Genomic DNA, 26705 nt, shown 5'->3' with positions numbered 1-26705 from the left:
AAGTTATAGATAGTAGATATGCTGTTCTATGTGCCATCATATTTTTTGTTGTACTATGTTATGAAAATTCTTGTTTTGTTCCATAAATTAAAAATAAACTAAATTTTAAAAATAGAAAAAATGCTTACGTTCAATATAAGTTTATTTCTTTGGCTTGTTGGTTTAGTTCCTGAACAAGAATGAAAGAGTAGAACAAATTTGTAGTAATATTTTCATATCTATGTCTCCTTTTGATTGTTTTCAGATTTTCAAGCTTTATTTCATAGATTTCTGTCCCAACACCCCCTGGTTTAGTTCACTTTTAGGGGACCATAGTATCATTGGAGTTTAGAAATGGAAGTGATCTTAGCAATTATTAAGCCTAACCCTCTCATTTTACAGATGACTGTGGTCCAGCTGTATTTATAGTTCAGCTGTAGTTGTCCTCTTAGTATTACATTTCAAAGATCTAATGCTAGAAGGAACCTTAGATATCTTCTAGGAGAACCCTTTCCTCCTGCAGATGAAGAAACAGACATCAAAGAAGTTTCACTGACTTTTGCAAAGTCAGCTAGTAAGCCTTAGAGACAGGAATTAAACCCAGAATCTGAATCCAGAGATAGTATCTTTTCCACTATCCTATATCCTGTAAATCGCTTTAATAATATTTCTAAACATGTTCATATACATATATGTATACAGTATGTATATATCAGGGATTTACATACAAAGGTATGCATATGCATGTGTACATACACATATACATGCACAAGTATGTAGAAGAATGAAGGTATGCATATCTGTATTTTATTTATACACATATGTATGTTTGTAAATATACATACAGATGCTTCAACTAGTAATATGTATATTTCCAGGTCATCCCTGTATGTTTATTAGATAATACTTGGAAATCTCAGTGAGCCACTAGGATTCTTAACCTGGAGTGTACAGACCCCATATGTTGTCTATAGATAGATTTCAGGTAGCCCTGAATTTGGATGGGAAAAATTATATCTTTATTTTTATTTGACTCCTTTTTTACTAAAACCTTTTATTTATTTTTTTTCCTTTTTTAAATAATTTTTTTATTATAATAACTTTTTATTGACAGAACCCATGCCAGGGTAATTTTTTACATTATCCCTTGCACTCACTTCTGTTTTGATTTTTCCCCTCTCTCCCTCCACCCTCTCCCCGAGATGGCAAGCAATTCTTTACATGTTAAACATGTCGTAGTATGTCCTAGATACAATATATATGTGCAGAACTGAACAGTTCTCTTGTTGAATAGGGAGAATTGGCTTCAGAAGGTAGAAATAACCCAGGAAGAAAAACAAAAATGCAAACAGTTTACATTCATTTCTCAGTGTTCTTTCTTTGGGTGTAGCTGCTTCTGTCCATCCTTGATCAATTGAAACTGAGTTAGGTCTCTTTGTCAAAGAAATCCACTTCCATCAGAATACATCTTCACACAGTATCATTGTTGAAGTATATAATGATCTCCTGGTTCTGCTCATTTCACTTAGCATCAGTTCATATAAGTCTCTCCAAGCATCTCTGTATTCATCCTATTGGTCATTTCTTATAGAACAATAATATTCTATAACATTCATATACCACAATTTACTCAGCCATTCTCCAATTGATGGGCATCCATTCATTTTCCAGTTTCTAGCCACTACAAACAGGGCTGCCACAAACATTTTGGCACATAGAGGTCCCTTTCCATTCTTTAGTATCTCTTTGGGATATAAGCCCAGTAGAAACACTGCTGGATCAAAGGGTATGCACAGTTTGATAACTTTTTGGGCATAATTCCAGATTGCTCTCCAGAATGGTTGGATTCGTTCACAACTCCACCAACAATGCATCAGTGTCCCAGTTTTCCTGCATCCCCTCCAACATTCATCATTATTTTTTCCTGTCATCTTAGCCAATCTGACAGGTGTGTAGTGGTATCTCAGAGTTGTCTTAATTTGCATTTCTCTGATCAAAAGTGATTTGGAATACTCTTTCATATGAGTGGTAATAGTTTCAATTTCATCATCTGAAAATTGTCTATTCATATCCTTTGACCATTTATCAATTGGAGAATAAAGCCTTTTATTTTTAAAACATATGCATGGATAATTTTTCAACATTGGCTCTTGCAAAACCTTGTGTTCCAAAATTTCCCTCCTTCCCCCCATCCTCCCCTAGATGGCAAGCAATCAAATATATGTTAAACATATTAAAATATATGTTAAATTCAATATATGTATACATATTTATACAATTATGTTGCACAAGAAAAATTAGATCAAAAAGAAGAAAAATGAGAAAAAATGCAAGCAAAGAATGACAAAAAGAGTGAAAATGCCATGTTGTGATCCACACTCAGTTTCCACAGTCCTTTTTCTGGGTCTTGATAGCTCTCTTTATCACAAGATCACTGGAACTGGTTTGAATCATGTCATTGATGAAAAGAGCCACCTACATCAGAATTGATCATCATATAACTTGTTGTTGCTGTGTACAGTGATCTCCTGGTCGGTCTCATTTCACTCAGCATCAGTTTATGCAAGTCTCTCCAGGCCTCTTCGAAATCATCCTATAAGTGGAGTTGTGAAGTGATCCAACCCATTCTGGAGAGCAATTTGGAACTATACTCAAGGAGCTATAAAACTATGAATACTCTTTGATCCAGCAGTATCTCTACTGGGCTTATCTCCCAAAGAGGTCCTAAAGGAGGGAAAGTTTGTGCAAAAAATGTTTGTGACAGCTTTTTTTGTAGTGGCAAGAAACTGGAATGCCCATCAATTGCAGAATGGTGGAATAAATTATGATATATGAATATTATGGAATATTATTGTTCTATAAGAATTTGTCCCATTTTCCCCACATTTCCTTTAACATTCATCATTACCTTTTGCTGTCACCTTAGTCAATCTGAGAAGAGTATAGTGGTATCTCAGAGCTGTCTTAATTTGCATTTCTCTGATCAATAGTGATTTAGAGCATCTTTTCATATGACTAGAAATAGTTTTAATTTCTTCATCTGAAAATTCTCTTTTCATATGGACAAAGTCACGGATGGGTAAGGATGGCTGGGTTGCTATCTGTATCATTGTAGGGAATTTCCAAAGGGATATCTCTTGATACTAATAACATTTGTTTTTTTTAAAGTGGTCTGAGTACTTAAATTTTAGGTGATTAATACCCAAATGTTATGAATTAAAGAATAAAGGAGTATGGTCAGGTATTAGTATGTTACTCATTTATATATCTGAGTACCTTATAAACTGAATGTTTGTAAGTTGGGGACACTGCCTGTATTTAATTTAAGGCATTTAAAAAAAATCATTGATTAGTAGAAGAAATAGCAGTGCTTCTGTCTACTCTTCTTTTTGATTTGTTGAGGGTTGCTTTCTCCATTTTGAAAGACTTGAAGATAAGAACTAAAACAACTTTTATTATATTTGGTAAGAAATGTAAAAATGATGTTTTGTCTTGTTTTTTAGCAAGTTGTGCTTAAGAGCATTGTCTTTGCTTGCTCTGCTGGTCATCTTGAATCTGGGTGTTTTCTACTGTGTATTTAGAAGGAACCACAATGTTTCAGAAAGCTGAAAGATTCACAGTTGCATAGCAACCAAAGCACCATTTCAGCAAAAACAGAGCCCAAGCTTTTTTAGAACTGACCAACTGAAAAAATCCAGATCATTTTTGTGGCACTGTTTAAAACTACTAGGGCCCAGTGGAACTCAAGAACCCTGCGATGAGCATCATTTTAGAGTCAAAAGACATTCTATTGAAAATTGTTATTTTAATGGAAGGAACTTTTGGTGTTTCCTTTCAAGACCCTTTATAATTAGCAAAATACTATTATTATTGCCTTAGAATTTTCTTTTTAAATTTGGCTTGAATTTAGAAATCAGAGTTCTGGCTTGGTCCATTGATATTGGTCAATATTCCTGCTGTGTACAGCCTAGTAACTTGAGCTGGATATGGCAATATATTGGTCAGTTCTGGGGCTAGGTTGATGATAGACATTACATAAGTATTACAGTTTCTGGAATTTTTGTTAGCTATAGATATAAGAAACTCTGGGAAAAATCAATTTCAAAATGGATATAAAAGATTTAATTTCTTTTTATCAAGATTTCCTGTTTAGTTGTTTTTCAGGTATATCTGATTCTTTATGACCCCATTTGGAATTTTCTTGGCAAACATACTGGAGTGGTTTTCCATTTCCTTCTCTAACTCATTTTACAGAGGAGGAAACTGAGTTAAACAGGGTTAAGTGACTTACTTAGATTGACATAGCTAGTAAGTGTTAAGTGCCTGAGGCCTGATTTGAACTCAGGTTCTCCTGACTCCAGAGTGAGTACTCTATCAACTGTATCATCTAGTTGCCCCACTTTTTTAATCAAGGAAAAGTCCTGCTGACTCTGAGATAGTATTTATTAGGTTTAGAATAAAAAAACCTCATTTTGATGCCTTACTCTACTATTTATCTCCTTGGGCAAGCATCTTAGTCTCTTTGTGTGCTTCAGTTTCCTTTTCTATAAAATGGGAATAATAATAAATAACCACCTTTTTGATAGGGTTCAAGGACCCTATCAAAAAAATAAGAGATAAGACAAGAATGTTTTGATAAACTAAGATAAAAGACAAGAATGTTTTGTGAATGTACAGTCTTGTATAAATGGAAACTCATTGTTATTTCTGTTGTGAAATCAGTTAATTCTATTTATGAAATGTCCACTATAAATTGAATAAAATTAAGGATCAGCATGTTGAGTGATTTCTTTTTGTCTTAAAAGATGGAGATAATAATACATACATCTCCCTCCCCCACCCTCCCCCACATCTCCCACATCTCCCCATCTCTTCACCCTTTTCACAGCTACCTTCCCAGCATACTCTCTCTCACATCCCCCATACCTCCCTTCACTCCCCACCACAACCTCCACACCTCCTCCCCACCACTCCTTGATAAATAAATCCTTTGAGTACCGGTGACTTTTTAACAAACTCAACCTTTGGAGCTAGATCTTACTCTCAATGGCTGCGGTAGCTTGGTAGAAAAATGTAGTGGTACTGTGTGAGACAGGAACTTGTCCAGGTAGAGGGGAAAGGCTGTCTCAGACCATATAGCTTGCTCACCTGGAAGGATGCGGGTATGTGACATCCAAACCTCAGATATGCAACCTACATGTTACTGGCTGGTTCTGGACCCAGCCTAGAGAACAGGGAGAGGAAGACCATTCAGAAGACAAGAATTTGAAATGTGATTTTAATAGAGAATTCTGTCTTCAGAATCCACTTTCCTCATTAAGAAATTTACTGTGTACAGCAAAAGTAAGGGACATTGACTTAGAATTGTCAGTTTTTTTCTTTTAAACTTCTGAAAAACAGTATTAAAAATACTGTTACTAAAGCTAATCTATATTTATCTCAATTCCTTTCATACAGATGAAGTCGAGGGGTTATTCATATATTTAATTGAAGGCACAAAGGATCACTTTATCTTACATGGAACTTGCAGCTCAAACTATAGTAGTCATTAAATAGTCCCCTGTAACTCTCCACCTCTCTGGATTAAAGCACAAAGAGAAGAGTATAAATTATCCAGGAGATGAGATATCATCCTTTCTCTTGTTATTTATTAAGTCTGCTTCTGTCCTGTCTGTTTAAGTGGACTGTCTATCACAAGGGTTGTAAAAAGAATCCCAGAGTGACCTTGTGTCCCCTTTCTGTAAAGAGCCTGTCTACTTCCACAGAGAAAATTAGGCTGCTTAATGATCCACCTTGACCCCTTTACAGAGAGTGACCATGCAATTGTAAATCTGATTCAGTGATAAATATTTGTTGTTGAATGTAACTCAATAATGGGAGTGTGAAAGAGCTTCTTTTCTCATTCTATCATTAATTTCTTCATCAGTCCTTACTATCTTCACCCCTTGAAATCCAGGCTGCAGATTTTATAGTGCTAAACTTCTTAAGTCATTTTGCAACCTGATCTCAAATCCTCTTAGGCTGCTATTATCACTGTTCCTAAATCCTTCCCACCAACCCACTGTTAATGCTGCAATTTGAGCCTCTGTTATAGTCCTACAACTTTGTCTGCTGTCCTAGAGTGCCCTGAGAGTGTCATGGCTACTGAAGCCCTGAACAAAGAAAAGAAATTCTAGCCAATGCATTGCCATGGTATGGTCAGAATTTTGTCCACTGCAATATCAGTAGTAGAATTCTTGAAGTGCATGATGGAGAAAAAAACTCCTGGTGTCCAAAGAATCATTTATGGAAAAGATTGATAATAGAATCTATTGTAGAGCATTGAGTTATAAGGCATGGTATTGGATGAAGGATTGTCTTCATAGAAAAGTCTACAGTTACTCCCATATCCACTTTCTGAGTTATAATTGAAACCTAGTGAGTAATAATGGATTCTGAACTTCTCCCAAGATATAATTCAGAAGCTGCAACTCCACTCAGAATTATGGTGATATACTTGAGGGATAGTGGGTTTTTCTAATGCTATTGGATGAGCTTCCTTTCCCCCTCAGTTAATATCTCCTCAATAGCATTGAAGCCAGGAATTAGAATCCCACTAACAATTTAATCTGTTGATAGTTTTTCAATATCATTGCTAACCAATTAACATCCAATGTCAAGGGATACTACCTGAAAAGATATAGCAAGAACTAAAGTAAAAAAAAAATCCTCCTCCAAATATACTACTAAGTCTTAGCCTGATCAAGTTCACTTTTAGAGGTGCCATAGCTTTTGGATGTGCTGGTTGATGCTTTCTCTATAGGACTCGGTGTCTTAATTGCGGGCTAAATTCACTCCTATACTTTGCTGGGTTAATTAGATCACTCCTCACGATTGGTTTCTTCCTGGGCTTGCTACTGGATCTGTAGGGGCTCTTTCAAGCTTTTCAGATCTAATTAAGTCCTGGAAAAAAGGAAATAAGATACAAATGAGGGCAGCCATGTCCCAAAAACAGCACTACCTTTGTCAGACACAGTTTTATAGCCTATTGGGCATAGTTCCAAATTGCTCTCTAGAATTTTTGGATCAGTTCTCAACTCTACCATTTTTCCACATCCTCTCCAGTATTTGTCATTTTCCTTTTCTGTTATATTAACCAATCTAATGGTTGTGAGGAGGTACTTGGGAGTTATTTTTGTTTGCATTTCTCTAATCAATAGTGATTTAGAGTATTTTTTCCATATTGATGATAGATAGCTTTGATTTCTTCATTTAAAAACAGTTATTAAAATGACAGACTGATGTCAACATAGTCCACAGCACATTTTCTCTTTTCAAAGGACACGTTTATTTTTACCATTTGCTTACATTTTCTAGGCCAGAAAGAAATCATCAGGAATATTTTCCATAATATCATGGTGGTTTAAATTTAAAATAATTTTCATTTTTATATATTATTATGGACAAAGAAGACATTAACAATTATGAACATTTCAACACACAAGGAAGAGAAAGAGAAATTTGTATTGAAAACTCTGAACTTCTGTTGCACAATTTTAAAAAGTATATTTGTTAAATTAAACACAATTGTCTATCTCCTTTTGAACTTCCTTCAGCTCTCTTCTATTTTAGAACTTTCATTGATGTTCTTTTCCTTCTTTTAAAAAAATCATTATTCCTACCCACTATTTCTCTCCACTTTCCACAATTCCCTTTTCTACAAATAGAAATCCTTTCCTATAACAAAATAAATATCATTAAGCAAAACACATCCATACACATGGTTTATATATGTATGTTCCATTCTGCATGGTGCCTTTTTGCTAAGTGACAGGAAGTGTGTTTTATTATCAGTCTTATGAAGTCATGATTACTTACTGCACTGATCATAGTTTTTAAGTTTCAGAGTTTTTGATTTTACATTATTGTAGTTATTCTGTAGACTGTTCCACTACCTGTGCCTCTTCGTCAGTTCATATAAATCTTCCCAGGTTTCTCTAAATCTATGCTTTCAAAAGTTTTTAATGATACAATTATATTCTGTTACATTCCTTTACCATAGCTTGTCTAACTGTTTCCTACTTGATGTACACTTGAGTGTTTGCTTACAGGTTGTTAATATATTTAGCATTCTTTGACACCCTTTTCCATCCTTTGCCACTGCTACTATAGAAAATGACGGAGTCCTCAGAGGGCTGTGAGGACATTTTGCATGGGCACATTGCACTGATGATAAACTTCTTTGTTCTTATACAGACCTTTGTTCATTGGAAAGCAAATAGTTGCTAAGGCTGTACTATAGATATACAAAGTATATAAAAATGAATACAAAGTAATTTCAAGAATGAGCATTACCAGGGAGGAGAGGGGATTAGGAAAAAACTTTGTGTAGGAGATGGTACCTCAGTTGTACTTCGAAGAAAGCTAGGCATTAATTCTGTGACATCCAGGAGAGGAGAGAGGCAGAATAACCCCTGCAAAGTCATGGAAGAATGACTGATCATTCCAGCTGGATAGGAATGGAGAATAAGAAAGCAAATAAATAAGACTTAAAATATCAGTGGTAGACTGTGGAAGATCTTAAATGCCATATTAGACTCTTTCTATCTTATCCTAGGGGCAATAGGGAGCCACTGAAGATTTTTGAATAGAAAAGTGACATGGTCAGACCTTTCTTTTAGGACTATCAATTTGGCAGTTGTATGAAAGATGGATTGGAGTGGGGAGAGACTAGAAGCAGAAAGACCAATTAGAACATTGTTTCAGTAAGTATGAGAGGCTAAACTAAAAGCTGTATGAATAGAAAGAAGGGAACATAAAGGAAAGATGTCATGAAGACAGAAGTGACAAAACTTGGCAACTGATGGAATGCGGGATTCGAGGAGAGTAATAAATCAAAGTTGATTTGAAGGCTGTGAACTCTTGGCCAACAATTTTTATTGAATGATTCCTTCCTCTAATATTTTTTATATCTTGGATTAAGTTTTGGATTTCTATCAAATATTTATTTAGTGTGTATGAAGACCTGTTAATAGATTTAGTATTATGTTACAGTGACCCCTTTCCTCATATGTTTTATCTGATACCAGATAGACTTTTTTTCCCCTGAGGCAGTTAGGGTTAAGTGACTTGCCCAGAGTCACACAGTTAGTAAGTGTTAAGTATCTTGAGGTCAGATTATAACTCCAGTTCCACTAACTTCAGGGCCAGTGAATGCTCTATCCACTGTGCCAATGAGGTGCCCTTAGATAGACTTTTATATTTTTCCTCTCACTTAAAAAATTTTTTATTAATAACTTTTCAAAAACATGCAAAAATAGTTTTCAACATTCATCCTTGCAAAACCTTGTGTTCCAATTTTTTTCCCTCCCTTCCTCCACACCCTCCTCTAGACACCAAGCAATCCAATATAGGTTAAACATGTGCAGTTCTTTTAAACATATTTCCACATTTATCATGCTGCACAAGAAAAATCAGATTAAAAAGGATTACATTCATATTTATTCAGTTACTCCCCAACTTATGGACATCCACTCAGTTTCTAATTCCTTGCCACTACAAAAAGGTGTGCTACAAACATATGGATCCTTTTCCCTTTTTTATGATCTCTTTGGAATACAGATCTAGTAGAGACACTTTTGGGTCAAAGAATATGCACAATTTGATAGCCTTTTAGGTGTAATTCAGAATGGTTGGATCAGTTTACAGTTCCACCAATAATGGTAGTATCCCAGTTTTCCCATATTTCCTCCAACATTTGTCATCATTTTTTCCTGTCATCATAGCCAATCTGAGAAATGTGTAATGATGTCTCAGAGTTGTGATTAATTTGCATTTCTGTAATCAATAGTGATTTAGAGCATTTTTTTATGTGACTAGAAATGGCTTTAATTTCTTCATCCGAAAATTGTTCAACCCTTTGACCATTTACCAGATAGACTTTTAAAGCTTATTTTGTCACATATTTTGAAATTTGCAGGACAATTGCCATTTCTTCAATCTCTTAGTCTGTAGTTTCTCTTAATATTCATTTTCCTTTATGAATTTTATCATGTATTTCACTTTACAAAGAAAATTACTATTCTTTATAGCTTTTGTAATAAATTTATAACACAACTGGGAAAGAATTCACATTTTTTACTAAATTAGTTTCATCTAAGCATTTGCAAGAGATAACCCTTCAGCTGTTCAATTATTCTTTTTTTTTTTTAATTAAATTCTGGATTTTCTTTCAATAGGTTTCATGTGTGTTATTAATGTAGAATGTTTGAAATTTTGTATTTTTGTAAATGTTATTTCTCATAAGTTTTTCTATTTTTTGTTGAGATAATTAAATGCATATTATTTCACACTTCATTATCTGATGAGTAATTTATTACTTCAACTTTTTATATCTTTTTGATTTTCTAGATTTGTGATCTTGTCTTCTGCAGATGGAGATATTTTAAATATTCATTAGTGATATTGATCCATATTTTTTTAGTCTTGTTTTTTCCAGGATTGTGTTAGAAATAGCACACTTGCCTCATCTTTTTTCTGTATGTAGAAAGTTTTACACTGAAGATTTGGAAGAATTCATTTCTCAATCTGTCTTTTTTTTTCTGGGATATCTATAATTATTTTAATGACCTCTCTGATACTTTTTGAGATTGATGTTTTTATGTGTTTTTTTCCTATGATGCCAGGTATTTCTTCCTAAATTTATAGAATTATTGATATAGATTATCAATATAAAGCTGAATTTCAAAAATCATCTAACCTAATCCCTTCATTTTGCTGATGAGAAAACTGAGACTGAAAGAGGTTGAATGTTTACCTAATATAACACAAATATTAAGTAGGTGTCATAGGAGGGCTTTGGACCAAGGACCCTTACAGAATTAAGAATGAACAATCAATTCAAAGATACTGGCTGCCTCATTATTTGAGGTCACATAGGGGTTAAATGGCAGACCCAAGATTAGAACCCAGAGCATTTTAGATCTAAATTATGTATTCTTTTTGATGCAGACTATCTCACAAACAGTTGTCTGAAATAACTGAAATTGGATTACTTAATAGCCAGTTCCAATTCTGGAAACAATTTAAAATGAGAGTGTGTAATAAATTGGGTTCATTGTTTTTTGGTGGTAGAGGATGCTAAGAATCTTAATGATTTGGAACCAAAGTGAGCTATGTCAGCTGGAATATGACTGAACAAATTATGGTATCTGTGTGTAATGGAATAGAATTGTATCATAAAAAATTTTGATGAAAGCTTAAATTTATAAAAATCTGGGAAGATTTACACAAATTGATGCAGAGTGAAGCAAAAAGTGCTGATAGGATAATTATGTATTAACTAAACTTATGTAAAATTAAAAAAACTTTGAAAGATTTAAGAACTTTGATCAATGCAATGATTTATCATGACTTTAGAAGACTCGTGATTATCATAGAGTTGGGACTTGTATTGACTGATTTATGATCAGGAAACCCCTCCCATTATCAGTGTTGGGGTCACTTAATCTTCATTTGTGGGGTTAGTTCTATCAACTTTGCCCTAAGGCAGGGAAGCTAAAAATTTTCATTTTATAATTTGATGGCTTATTAATGTTTAGCTTTTTACTGGTTTTTCTTTGCCTTAGTACCTAGTTTCAGGAACTCAGCCCCTTCCTTTGTTGTTTGTAGCCAAATTCTTTCTATACCAGTTCTAATAATTGGTCTTTGTTTTAGTCTCTCCTGTTAATTATTGCCTACTATTCCAAATTCTATAAGGCTCGATTCCTCTTTGCTCCCTTTGGTCTTCCTGAATATTGCTGTCACATCTTCTGATATAGTCTTCTTATCTAAGCCTTTGCATAATTGCCTGAAGTCAGACTTCTTTGACATGTTGCTTCTAACACATGTTGAAACATTCACCTCTTCAGATTTCCAGAGCCCCATTATTGCTTATTGTTATGGTCACTTCCTCAACAAAAATGCAAAAATTCAGTACACATTTATTAAATGCAATCAGAAGAACTAAGCTAGGTGCTGATGGAAAATGAAAGTCTCTGTCCTCAAGAAGCCTACATATCTATTTAGATAATGCAAAGTTTTTTCAAATAAGAGAGAACATTAACAATTGGGTGGGGGGATTCAGGAAAGGGTTCACACAGGAAACTCTACCTACCTCTCTTTCTTCAGAGGATCTGATTGTTCTGTTCTTCCCTAACCAAGTCTTATTAATTTCCCTTGCCTTCAGAAATAGTTGTTTCCACAATTATGCTAAAACTGATGAGTATGGTATGCAGAGTACAAAGAAACTACTCAAGAACAGGTTTCTGAAATCAAGCTCAATTAATGATGGTAGTAGAAAATAGAATCATAGATTAACTAAAAATCATTTTCTATTTTCGTAAAACATTATTTGGGTGATTTTTAAAATGTGAATTCTTTTAAAAATATTAATTGTTAAATAATGTGTGTGGATATAGCAGTTTTCTACTGTATATATTGTAAGACATATTTGGTACTTACAATTTATTACCTTTTTTATGGAAACACTAACTTTCCCAATTAGATTATAAATTTCTTAAGGGCAAGGGCTGTTTTATGATCTCATTGTGTCTTTTACAGAACCTAGTACAAAATGGCAAAGTAGAAATTTTATTAGAGAGATAAGTCCATAGATTTGTGTTCTGGGTTGGCTATTTATTTGCTTAACTTTAAACAAGCCACTTATTAATTACACTGAATAGTTATGCATGAAATAAAAAGTACTTTTAGCTTATCCCTGTTGCTCTAGATCAACTGTTTTGGAGATTCGGGACAGCTTGGAATAAAAAACCCTTACAAAATCCTTTTTTTTCTATAAGCATTAGCTTTACTTCAAAAGGATACCAAAGTCTTGTTTACAATTTATCTGTGAAACAAATTCTTCATTTATCTTTTTGTTTTTCATATGAAATAATATTTGTAAGATACTTTGCAAACTTTAATTATTATATAACATCCAGTATTATTATTCTGGAACTTTTAAAATTCAAAATGTTTTAGTAGTAGAGATTTCAGTTTTAATGCAAATTCACCAGAATATAACTTTTAAAATGTTTAAATGAAACATAATAAGATTTTTAAAAAGACAAAGTTGTTGGGTTTTTCCCCAATAGCAGATTATATCAATCCATATTCTTTTCTTTTATAGCTTGATGATTGCACACTACAGCTCTCTCATAATGGCACATATTTGGATTTGGAATCAACTTTAGCTGAGCAAAGAGATGAACTGGAAGGTTTCCAGGAAGATGCTGGGTAAGTATTGTTCTCAGTAGATTTGGTAAAATATCATGTTATCAGGGGGAATGTGTATTACATTTATGAAAATGAATTTTAAATTTAGTGCATTGAAATGGTGAAAAGAAATGTCTGAAGTCTTATCTTTATTTGTTTCATCACTCACAATTACTGGAGAAAAGAATAAACATAAAGGATAAGTAGTCTCCATGGCTTAGTTGGGGTTAGTTTGGGATCAGTTTCCTCTTGCTGTTGTATGACAGAAAGTTATGATTTCTGAAGTAATTGATGAAGTAATTCTGAAGAATTAAGTTATTCTGGAAAGATTTATTTTTTCAATGATGGTTTCAACAAATATGTAGAACTTCCATATTTATTTTTAAAAAGCTGATTTTTACTGCTTTTACATGTAATTACATGTAATTTTTAATTGAAATTATCTTCTTCTTGATTTATATTTTTTATCTACTAATTATATATAGTAATAATGATAATACTAATTAGTGTTATAATATAATGTAGCAATAGCCAACATTTATATGATACTATATGCCAGTCATGTACTATAATTAATTATTATTTCATTTGGTGCTCTTGTTATCCTCATTTTATAGATGAGAAAACTAAGGAGTTAAGCGACTTGTAGAGTGTAATACAATTAGGAAGTATCTGAGGCTAGATTTGAATTCAGATCTTTCCCACTCCAGATCTGGCTTTCTATCCACTGGATCTTTTAGTTCATTTTTAAAAAAATGAAACTTTATTTTTTTTAATGAAAAAATATCCCAATAGTCTTGTATTTCAGCATAAAGGCCATACCTGATTTCCTCTACCCTTGCTTTAAGTGAACCATTTTTCTTTTCCTGAAGTGGATATGCCAGGAGTGACTGTGAAATATTGCTCCAAACTTAGGGTATTGTTAGTTGTTGAGTCTAGCTTCTCTATAACTTTATTGGAGTCCCTGGAGAGCTCTTGCTTGGATTTGTTCTTTTGAGAACTATCTCCTGCCTGGCATTGGGAGTCTTTGTTTCCTTCTGGCCCATGTCCTAGGTACTGATTTAATCCAGTCAACTCCAATAAGCATTTATTAAGCACCTACCAAGTGTCAGTTATTGTGTAAAGCAGAGTCATGACTTCTAATGATTCCTCAAGGACTTTACAGTCTAATAGAGGGAGACACACAGGGAAGAAGGGAAGGAAGAAAGACCATGAAATAACTAGGGAGAGGGCATCTTGTTCCATGCAGTTGAGACCAGATTCAACAGATGCCAAGTGAGTGAATACAAAAGTCCAATTTCTGCACTCCATAAAGAAAGGCAATGGGAAGATTTTCGTACTCTACTCTCCAATAGAGAGGAGAGACAGTAGAGGGAAACGGTGTCAGTAAAGGCTTGAGTTACCAGCATGGTGATTAGGAGAGATTTAATAGCACAATGAAAATCTTAAAAAGCTATATAAATGTAGGATGTTATTATTTTTAAAAAATTAACTTTCCAAGTATCTAATAGTTTTCAAACAAATAATATAGTAAAGCTATGAATATATAGACTATGCCTCAAATATTGTAGCATAAAACTTATTTCTGTGGCAGATAGGATAAAATATGTAGAAAATAGATGATATATTATAATGAAAGAAGGTGTGAACAGAGACTCTCAATCAACTATATCTATTGCACTTTTTGGGGGGGAGGGATTATTAATGATTCTCTAATAATCAAGCCTAGTGCTCTTTTCTCAATTCCTCATTCTCTCCATGGTTCAGAGGGCTCCCTCTTTTTTTGTGTCTAGGATCTCTATTGCTGTCATCCAATGTATCCTCAGTTGCCTGCTCACATCAGGAGCTACCACATGGCTCTGATGCAGGTTGGTCCATGAGAGCAGAGAGGACAATACAAAAATGGGGGTAGGAAACTACCTTAGTGATGTCATTTCCAACTGAAATTTGAGTTCATATTTGCTTTTTCTACTTTAAAGAGGTGCTATTGGGGTAGCTAGTTGGTGTAGTATATAGAGCACTAGTCCTGAAGTCAGGGGAACCTGAGTTCAAATCTAGCCTCAGATACTTAACACTTCCTACCTGTGTGACTTAACCCAAATCACTTAACCCCAATTGCCTCAGCAAAAAAAAAAAAAAAAAGATGCTATTGAAATCAAATGAGATGATTTTTTAAAAAAGATGAATTTTTAAAAGTCCTTCAGATATTAGAATAATTAATAATAATAATAAGCCATACTAAACCAATAGGATTTCCTTTTTTTTTTTTTTTTTTTTTTTTGCTGAGGCAATTGGGGTTAAGTTACAAAAAAAGTATTTTGATTTCAAGTGGCCAGTTAATTGAAAAGAACATTGTATTTGGAGTTAAAAGTCCTGGGTTAATGTCTTAAATTAGCCATTTCAATGAATCAGTCAGTCGACAAACATTTATTAAGTAACTTACTATAGTCAGGCATTGTATTGAGCATTGGAAATACAAAGAAAAGCAACAGATAGTTTTTGTCCTCTAGAACCTCACAATTTAATACTTAAATTTTGCTGAGTTTGCTGAGGTTTTTTTGCTATATGTTAAATGGATATAATAATCCCATCTCTATCTTACTTTAGTTCAGGGCTTTTAAAATTTTTTCCACTCATGACTCCTTGTCTCCTAAGAAATTTTTACACAATCCCAGGTATATGGGTATATAAAGTAGGTATATAAATCAAACATTTACTTATAATAAATCATAATTTTGTAATCCTTATATTTTGTTATGTGACCTCCATCCACAGCTTAAGAAGCTTTGCTCTTAGAATTAATAAGAACTGGGTTCAAGTTCTTTCTCTTACACATCTTGGTTTTTGATCCTAGGCACAATCATACAGCTAAGATTATAAATCATGGTGCAACTGATGATTGTAATAATTGAGTGAGTTTCCTTCCTGAGAGTTCCCACAGAACCACAAGTTCAGCTACAAACCTTTCTCTTATAAAGCTTTATGCGGATTTAATTTAATAGTGAATATAAGATGTTTCATTATGACAAGGTATTATTTCAATATCAGATAATATTATTTTTTTAAAAATAAAAGTGTATGGAAAAGATCTGTAATTTCCCTCTGGTATGGGAACTTGCTCTACTAAGGAAGTCTTTTTCTGATTTAGTACATGAGTTAATTTCTTTAAAATTTTTTTATTTCTTTATTTTTTTCATTATTTTCAAAACATATGCAAAGATAGTTTTCAACATTCACCCTTGCAAAATTGTTCTAAGATTTCCCCTTCCCTTTTCTCTATATAATAAGCAATCTACTACATATTAAACATGTGCAATTCTTCTATACATATTTCCACATTTATCATGCTGTACAAGAAAAATCAGATCAAAAAGGAAAAAAATGAGAAAAAAGCAAACAAACAACAAAAAGTGAAAATAATATGTTGTGATCCACACTCAGTCCCCATAGTCCTCTCTTTCTGTATGCAGATGGTCTCTCCATCACAAGTCCATTGGAATTGACCTGGCTTGAATCACCTTTTTATTGAAAAGATCCAAGTTCATCATCTAAAATAGAACTTAATCCTTTCAATATTCAACTCAATATTTCTAATACAGAACTTATTATAATTTCTCCAAAATTAATTTTTTCCAAAATTTTCTTTGATTATTGAAGGCATCACCATTCTACATGTCACCCAAGTTCAAAATCAGCTCTTTTTCTCACTCTATAATCTAGTAATTGCCAACTATAATTGTTTCTATCTCAACATCTCTCTCATGTACCCTTCCCCCTTTCCTTATAGCTACCACACCAATTTACCTCATTTATCCAACCAGTCATCAAATCTCGTCACTTCTACTTTCAGATTTCTCTTTTTCATCCCCTGTGCTCCATTCACACTAGTTCAGGACCTCATTATATTTATAATAAAATAGCTTTTTATTTGGTTTTCCTGCCTCAAGCCTCTCCCTACTCCAGTCTATCTTTCACACAATAAAAGGTCTATTTGTTTTTTCTCCAGGGTTTAATACCTGCCCTATGACCATATCACAGAATGTTTTATCATCACCACTGTTATTAGCATTATTATAATCTATGTTCTATCAATCCAGAGCTGGATAGTTTGGGTTTCAGATGCCTCACTATTGGTCGCTGAGGGAGGAGACCCAGGACCCAGGTCAGGGTGATTAGCATAATGATCTAGAAAAGGAGAGAGCGAGCACAATGAAAATAAACTTAGTATTTCTGTTATCTTATAGTCAAACAGATGGGAATGGAGAGGGTTCACTTAAGCATCTTACCATTCCTTTTGATTCTTCCTTCCCTGAAAGAGTAGATCAGCTTTATCTTCAGGGTAGATGCTTTGGGATTTTCTAGGCAAAGTGAAGTTTTCCCAGTTCCTTTCCTCCAAAGTTATCTATCTCCCATACTGTAACTTGAAATTCTTTTTAACATAGACAAAGACTTACAGGTCTTAGAGATAAAAGGTTTTAAAATACAAATCCTTAGGGGATCTGTGAACAGCCAACAGTGTGAAATGTTTTATTTAAAGTGTATTTGATGGTTATCAGATCCTTTCCGGTTTTAATAAAGGGGAAGGGATTATAAAACACCCCTGCTTAGAGTTTGAAGATGGGAGAAAGGGAAAGGGAGAACTGGAGGTTGGAGATAAGTTTTATTGATTTATACAATTTTGACAAGGGCTGTTTATCTTCATCTATGTCTGCATTATTATAAGGTGTGGTAAGATATATTTCATTTCTAGCCATGCATGCACCTTTGCAGAAAGTATGCTTATAATTCATGATGAAAGTTTTTTTGGGGGAGGGAGGGGGAGGCACATTGGGGTAGAGAGAGATTCTTAACTGGAGGTGTGTGAACTTGACTTTTGATAAATATATTTTGATGCAATTGGTTTCCTTTTCAGTCTTATATATTTTATTTTATGCATTACAAAACTTTATTCTGAGAAGTAATCCATAGACTTCACCAGATTGGCAAAGAAGCCCTGTATGGTAGATTGAGTTAAAGATCTGTACTTGAATTCCTGCTATGATTATTTCATAACTGTGAATTCCAGTCAGTCAGTGAACCTCTCTGAACCTCAATATTCTTTTCTGTTAAATGCAGTTGGGACAGATTGAAGTAGATGAATTCTTAGTTTAAAAATCTGTGATCCTGTGATCTTTTATCACCATTCAGTCCTAGAATAGTTTACTCACCAAGCTAGATATACTGCTTCTTGGTAGTTTGAATTCTTGATTTGACCCACTGGTCAGCAGTGTCTGAACCATTGCCTCATTGGAATATTAATCCTGTGTACATAATTTGTAAGAATCACTACTATTGTCAGTTCTCTGCAGGTACAGATGAATATTTGTGAAAGATGCTTAGACTGACTCTCTCCAGAAACAACCTGAAGGTTGTAAAATGAGCAGTTTTAAATTTAAGAGTTTATTCTCATTGGATTCATTTTACCATTTAAATCATGATGTATATAATTACCAGAGTATAGAGAAGTACCTCAGAATGGGCTTGCTATGAGTGTAGTGGGAATGATACTTCCACCTATTCTTTGTGGGGTGACCACTGCCCTCAGCCTGAAGATGATAGGCTTATGGACTTGGAGCTAGATGGGACCAGCTAGTTCAGTTCCCTCACTTTACATAGGAAGAAACTAAACTTTTGGTTAAGGGAATTGCCTGAGTAACAAATCTTGTTTGAAGCCTTGGTAATCTTTCCCTTCCTCTGTTTTCCCCTTTATTCCTAAAAGTGTCACTATCCTTTTAGTCATCTGAGCTCAAAACCTTGATGCCTTTTTTTTTTTTTACTCTAACCTCTTCCTCCTGCCACTATTCAGTCAATAAACATTAATTAAATGCCTACTGTGTACCAGACACTGTATTAAGTGCTGAGGATATAAATAAAAGCCAAAGATAGTCCCTATAGAGACTAGGTTTCACCTCGGGCAGATAGGTGGGCACAGTGGATAGAGTGCCAGTTCTAGAGTCGGAAGAAAGTGTTCAAATCTGGCCTCAGATATTTTCAAGCCATATGACCATGGACCAACTTAACTCTATTTGTCTCAATTTTCTCGTCTGTGAAATAAGCTGGAGGATGAATGTCAAACCAGGCCAGCAATCTTTGCCAAACCTCCAAAAGTGGTCACAAAGAGACTGGACTGAAAATGATTAATCACCAACTCTCAAAGAACTTACAGTTGATTGAGATGATGCAAACAATTTGTTTGTCCTTTTTCCAAGAAGACCTAAACATCAGGGAGGGGATGCCATAACATGCAGATGAATTGGATTTAAGTGAGGGAGGGCTGGGCAAGGTCACCTGCCCTACTTTCCCCCTAGAGCCATCTGTATCCAGTGGCTAGATCTAGATCAGGATGACTAAAGATGGGCTGGATGCAACTATGTATAAACAAGCTACCTATTGGATAAATTAGGAGTAATCAATTGAGGGAAAGCACTAGAATTAAAGAGGATTGGGAAAAACTTCCTGTAGAAGGTATGATTTTAGTTGAAACTTTGAAGGAAGTCAGGAGGCAGAGGTGAGGAGAAAGAGCATTCCAAGGAGGCAAGGGACAGCTGTGTGAAAATGCCGGGAGAATCAGGAGGTATAGTGATTTATGCAGTGAGACTGGGGTCATTGAATCTGAGTATGTGAGGAGGATATGTATGGTATTAGAAGACTAGAAAGATAAGGAGGAGCCAGATTATGAAAGCCTTGGAATACTGAATGGAAGTTCCATTCCTTTGCCAAATCTTGTTTTTGTCTACAGATCATCTCTCTCAGATGCCCCTTCTTTCTAGGTACTACTCAGGTTCAGGCACTTGTCATCTCTCTTCTGGATAATTGTAATTGCCTTTTAGTTGGCCCTCTCCCTAAAGTTCTTCTCTACTGCGATCCATTCTCCATAGAGCTGCCAAAGTGATTTTCCTAAAGTGCATATTGGACCATGTAACTCTCTTAGTAAACTCCAGTGTCTTCCTATTACCTCTTGTATCAAATATAGACTCCTCGTCTGGCATTTAAATCTTTTCACAACTTAATCCCTTCTTTCCTCTTTCATCTCTGCAGTGTGCAGTAACTCTTCAGTTCTGCCATCTTAGCTTATTTGCTATTGTGAATATATAATGCTGGACTTCTTGTTTTTATGCCTTTACTCTCTTTGCCCTTCATGGCAGAATGTCTTTTTTTTTTTTTTTTTTTTTTACTGTTCACTCTGGAAATATTTAGATTGTTTTGGAACTCAGTTCAGGTGTAACTTTCTATATGAAGCTTTTCCTGATACTCCCAAGTGTTTTAGCCCTCATTCCTCAAACTATCTACTATTTATTTTCTTTTCTCAATAGCATTTTCTTTTCCCAAATACATTTAAAGATAGATTTCAGCATTCATTTTTATATAACTTTGTATTCTAATTTTTTCTCTCTTCCTCTCTTACCTCCTCCCTCCCTAAGACAGCAAGAAATCTGATAAAGTTAAATATATGCAACCCTTTTAAACATATTTTCATATTTGTCATGTTGTGCAAGGAAAATCAGATCAAAAGATGAAAAATCATGACAAAGAAAAAAATTAACAAACAAAAGATGAAAATACTATGTTGTGATCCACATTTAGTCCCCATAGTCTTCTTTCTGAATGCACATGGCTCTCTCTCCATTCCAAGTCGATTGGAATTGCCTCGAATCACCACATTGTTGAGAAGAGCCAAGTTCACCACAACTGATCATCATATAATATTATTATTGTATACAATGTTGTGATTCTGCTCACTTTACTCAGAACCAATTCATAAAGATCTTTTCAGGATTTTCTGAAATCAGCCTGCTCATAATTTCTTATAGAAAATTAATATTCTATTACCTTCACATATTGTAACTTATTCAGTCATTCTCTAGCTGATGGGCATCCAGTCAATTTCTAATTCCTTATCACTACAAAAAGAACTGCTACAAAACTATTTATTTTCTACATATTATTTATTTTCTGCCCAGTAGAATGTAAACTCCTTAAGGGAGGGAACTGTTTCATCATACTGTCTTTAAATCATCTAGGCTGCTTACAGTGCCTGCCATTCAGTGCTTTATAAACACTTGTTGATAAAGTGATTTTAATAGTGTGGTAGCCAGAGTATCATTCATTCCTTTTTTTTCTTAATAATTCTGAACTGATACTCGCTATCCCTTAATGAGTTAACTATAAATTCCATGTCAAAGGGCTAGGAGACCAGTTTAGTTATTCTCCTTTTTGTTTCCATTAGGCCCTGGAAACATGAAGGCAAATTGCCTGGGGATATCAATGGCATTTCTTTCTTGACTTATATATTAGCTATCAAAGCGATCTCTACAAAATACAGATTTGACTATGTCAGGGCTTCTTAAACTTTTTCCACTTGTAACCCCCTTTTTTGTCTGAGATACTTTTATATAACCCATGTATATAAGTATATAAAAGAAGTATACAAATCAAACAGTTACTGCTAATAAATCATAATTTTACAGTCCTCACATTTAGTTATGTAATCCCCTATAGATTGTGACCCACAGTTTAAGAAGCTGGGGACTATGTAATACTTTCATCCAGAAATCATTAGTAGCATTCTATATTAGTATAAAATACAAAATCTTCAATCTAGTGTTTCAAACTCTCCACAATTCAGTTCCCACATATTTTTCTAGTCTTATTTCATGGTACTCCCCTTTACATAATCTCTATTTTAGTTATATTAGCTTAGTTGTGCCCTTTCCATGACATTCTGTAAAAGGGGTTCTGCAAGTCTGGAATGGACTTTTCTTCACCTTGGTATCTTAAAATCCCTCTGTTCAGTTGTGTCCAACTCTTTGTGATCCTACTTGGTTTTCTTGGCAAAGATACCAGAGCAGTTTGCCACTTCCTTCTCCAGCTCATTTTTCAGATGAGAAAACTGAGGCAAACAGAGTTAAATTAGTTCCGCAGAGTCACACAGCTAATGAGTGTCTAAAACTAGATTTGAACTCAGGAAGATAAATCCTCCTGACTCCAGACCTGTGCCTCTTAGTTATACTAATCCCTAGCATATTTTAATTCACTGCTCCAGTGCCAAATGCTGTCCTTTCAGGATATACTCCTCTTCACCTTATTAATTTCTCCTAGAAATTATTTTATATATACATGTTGTATTAACAGTTCCCATGTGTTCCCTCTGTGCTCAGCAAAGTACTTATGCTGCTAGAACACAGGGACTTTGTGTAATATATGCTTATAAATGATTGTTGTCTACTTGTAACCCTAGGGTTTAGCACAATGCCTTGTTCTTGTGAAGCTGAATTGTCGCATTCCCCAAGACAATGGTTCTAGGGATTCCTCCTCACAACTTTTAATTATTTTGTTGTTGATAAGGTCAATGCTACTCAAGAACTCATTGAGTTAAAGAATAATTTCTTCTTAATTAGAAATAGCCCTCATGAGGTAAATCATATTTATTGGTCTACAACTTCTAACCCATTAAATTTTTTATGGAATGTTTTTTCATGCAGTAAAATGATGGCTAACATTTTTTTTTAAATTCAAAATGAATAAGTACAATAGGCCATATAAAAGTGGTAATATTTTCCATGCATATTTTATGTGAATTTTATGAGGGATTTTGTGTTTCCTTGTTTCTTGCCTTTAACCTAGTTATGACTATAATGAACTGGGTAAAAATTAACTTCTCATTGTTCTGAGTGATCATTCAAGCCACATCTCTTTAACTAATGAAGGGTAGAAGGAAAAGACCTTCAAACATGAAGGACAAAGTAATTATTTATATTAAAGTAGAGCAAAATATGTTAATTTATTCCTAGGGTTACACTTAAGTAAAATGTGCAACAAAAATAATATTAGGAAGGAAGAAACCTGGATTTTCCTACTAATGAACAATTTCACCTGATAACAACTGGCTTTAGGGACCAATCTGCTCTTCTTCTTCTGCCTCCTGCAAAGTAGATCTTCTGCAAGTCACTTAAAAACTTCTTTATCCCTCAGTTTTCTCATCTGTAAAAATGCTGAAGATGAACTAGAAGATTTCCAAGAACCTCTCCAGCTGTAAATTTGAAATCCCAGGATCTTCTGGGACTGTTTCCTTATTTGTAGAGTGATAATAGATAAGTGTCAGATTATTTTCTAAGCTTTCTACTAGTTTTAAAATTATAGTATTCTAAATACTATGATTATATGACAACTTAATTTATTATGAAGCATACATATACCATAGCAGGACATAAAATGTAATTTTATTATATATTATAAATTTTACATTTTTAAACTCAAATGTTAGCTATAATGAATAATGATTATGTATCCAACTAATAAGCTTCTGAAAACTTAAAGGTAGTTTTAAGGGGATGATTTACATGGGCTAATTAAAGTCTCTTAAAAAGTCATGCAAGTACATTTAAACTTATGTCTCATTTTTTTTTTCTACCTGATTTGATTGTAGGAGGCTCACATATTCAGAATATTTCCATTGGTGTCATAATTGGGAACATACATAATATATGTGAATATTTGAAAGCTTCATTTAAGACTTTAATTGTCAAAGTTTAGATAGGAGGAATCCTTTGGATTTGAATCTCTTATTTATTTTCAAATCTCTTATTTATTTTCAAACCTGAAACAACATGAAGATTTGTGCTGGAAAAAAAAGTGAAAAAAATTAGTCTAAAAAAGGACAACCCCCATCCTCTTTTTTTGTGATGTGTGTGAGTTTGTGAATTAATTATATGATATGATGTGACCACAGATAAAGTACAGAAATACTATCCATTACGTATAGTAGCCCCTCAGGGATTCCTTCCCCAGATCTCACTAGGATTATCAGGCTAGATTTTGGGAGGGTGGCTGACTGTTTCTCTCATTATGGTTCCAACCCTGAAGGGTTGGAGTTTTTAGTGTTATAATTCATGAACCCCCATCCAATATCCTTCCCATTAATTTTCAGTTATACAATTAACTTTTTAAAAAAGAGCATTTTCTGAGATCATATTGTAAGAAGAATTGGAACAAAGAACATCTTTGTCCTGTAAAGTCTGAGGTTTACTCTTCCATATACTTAATTGTATGTGTGTATACACATGGGCAGCTAGGTAGCTGAGTGGATAGAGTGCCAGACTGAGAATCATGAGAATCTGAGTTCTAATTTGTCTCAGACACTAATTATGTGACCTTGAGCAGGTCATCCTGTTGGTCTTAACAAACCACTCCTGTATTTTTGCCAACAAAATTCCAAATGGTGTCAGGAAGAGTTGGATATGACCAAAAAGACTGAACAACAACAACAAAAATATATATATATATGTATAGGGACAATACAATCATAAGTGATTAGTTTAAGTATATATACATATATCATGTACTATCATATAGTTATGTGCACACATCATCCATCTATATGTATATGTATAAACACACACTCTTGTGTATATTCATGTTAAGAAAATAGTTCTGATCTTTGCTCAGGTCTGCTACTAATTTTCTGTGTTGCTTGGATTCTCAGAGTATCAGTTTCCTTACCTACAAGATGAGGAAGTTGGAGTAGATGATCTCTAGGGTGTTTCCCAGGTCTATAATACATCTAAAGCTGATTTTTCTCAAACTATAATAAAAAGCAGTCTCATCATTTTATAGATTATACAAGGTTTGAGTTTCCTTTAAAAAAGGGAAAAAAAATGTCACCTGAACTGTCTTCTTTCCCTTTTTTTCCCTGTCTGAGATAAGTTATAGGTTGGCAATAAGCATTTATTGAGTGCTTACTGTGTGCCCAGTTCAGTGTTAATTGCATTGGTCCCCAAAAATGTAGAACTTGGAATGATTATATCACTTTATCATGGAGTATGGTTAATCCTTTCTAGGCATGTTGGCTAGCTGTTACCAGGTAAATGTTGTTACTGATATCTGACTTTGTAAGCCTAGGGTTAGGCTTTTCTTTTAGATATGGATAATGGAAGGAATCATTTCTATAATGAACTGTCTCTCCAATTGCTCCTTTTTTTTTTCCTAGAAGGAAATAAAAATTTCAAAATTATGACATTCATGTATTGATTAATTTCCAATTTGCACATTAGATGTTATGATACAATGATACTTTAGTTAGAATTGAATAAAAGATCTAAATAACATATACATGTAAATTTTCTTGTCAGTAAACCCAAGTGCTGCAGGAACATAGGCTGAAGGATCTGCCATTTTCCATCTAACCCAGTATTTTGTTGCCTACAGAAATCTCTTTTTCCTTTCTCCAAATAGAGTGGTAGTTAAAAACCAGGCATTGGTTAACTTTGAGTTTCTTATATTCTTTGTGGAAAATCTTTTATTTGCTTTCACTTGGAGGATTGCCTTTAGTACTGATACACAGCTCTTTGCTCAAACAAAGGCATTTCAAGGCCTTCAGAGTTCTTTGCTCAAAGGCCAGAATACTCTCTGTCAATTCATTTTCAGAAACTCACCTTCACTCACAGATTTCCCTTAATCAATCTCTTTAGATGCATTTGTGCAAAATGTCATCACATTTTACAACCTGGCCTTTGAGATTTGTAGCTGGAGATTTCTGAAAGTTTCCAACTTTCTTCACCTGTGAATCTAGGAACACTATTAAATAAAATTTAGGTTTGAAAATAGTTCTATTCTTTTTTATGGAACAAAATTAATCCCCCAAAACATTAAAATGAATCACTGCCTTAAAATGTTTAGCATGCATCTTTTATTAAGGAAATCTCCAAATATCCCTCACTCCACCAAAATATGTGAAATCCTCATGTCTGTGATATGGCCAACAAATGTGTGTGAAACCATTCCAATAACCAAAATAACTGGCTTTACTTTGATATTTCTTGGTTTCCACATTTGTTTTTGTTGCTCTGCCAATGTTCCATGATTTTTTGTTTATTTTTTGGCAATATGTACCAGTGTGACAGATATATCACTAAGTTTAATTGTATTGTAGTTTTATGACATAGCAGAATTTCTGATTGTTGCTATTATTGACTGTCATTCTAATTCTATTGTAGCACATCATGTAGCTCATTTTCTAGAGTATTCCTAAGTTTACATTTAATAATTTAAAAATATATTTGAGACCTAGTAGCTTTATCTAATTTTAAGTGACATTATAATGTCTGCTGTTAAAATCCTTAGTCAAGTAATTTATTTTCCCTTTTTTATAAATGTGTGAAAAAATTTTAGTCATTATGTCCCAAATCAGCATTAACAAAACCTTCAGTCTCACCAAATATACTTTATCCCAGTCACAAATTTGATATAGTTTTACTATATCTATATAGTCTTAGCTAAGTTGATTTTAGGTGGGTATTAGGCAGCTCTGTTTACTCTTTTGACTTTAATAATAACAAAAAATCTTTTTTATATATTGCATTTTGGTTGCAGGATACCTTTATACAAAATGTTTCATCTGGTCCTCACAAAGATCTTGTGAATTTGACAGGTAAAATGAGGCTCGGAAAAGTTAATTG

General features: G+C 34.0%; 1 protein-coding gene across 8 annotated transcripts in view; it reads left to right on the top strand.

Moving 5' to 3' along the window:
- Positions 1-26705, top strand: part of FHOD3 (formin homology 2 domain containing 3) — a 652613-nt gene that overhangs the window by 83957 nt on the left and 541951 nt on the right. For all 8 annotated transcript variants that reach the window (XM_051969747.1, XM_051969754.1, XM_051969753.1 and 5 more), the window contains exon 2: positions 13127-13233. In XM_051969747.1, the coding sequence (XP_051825707.1) occupies positions 13127-13233 (107 nt within the window). The remainder of the gene's footprint in view (positions 1-13126; positions 13234-26705) is intronic.

The sequence above is a fragment of the Antechinus flavipes genome, chromosome 1 (genome assembly GCF_016432865.1).
Source record: "Antechinus flavipes isolate AdamAnt ecotype Samford, QLD, Australia chromosome 1, AdamAnt_v2, whole genome shotgun sequence".
Taxonomy (NCBI): domain Eukaryota; kingdom Metazoa; phylum Chordata; class Mammalia; order Dasyuromorphia; family Dasyuridae; genus Antechinus; species Antechinus flavipes.
The sequence above is the reverse complement of the archived record's forward strand: the minus strand, read 5'-3'. Positions and strand labels throughout refer to the sequence as shown.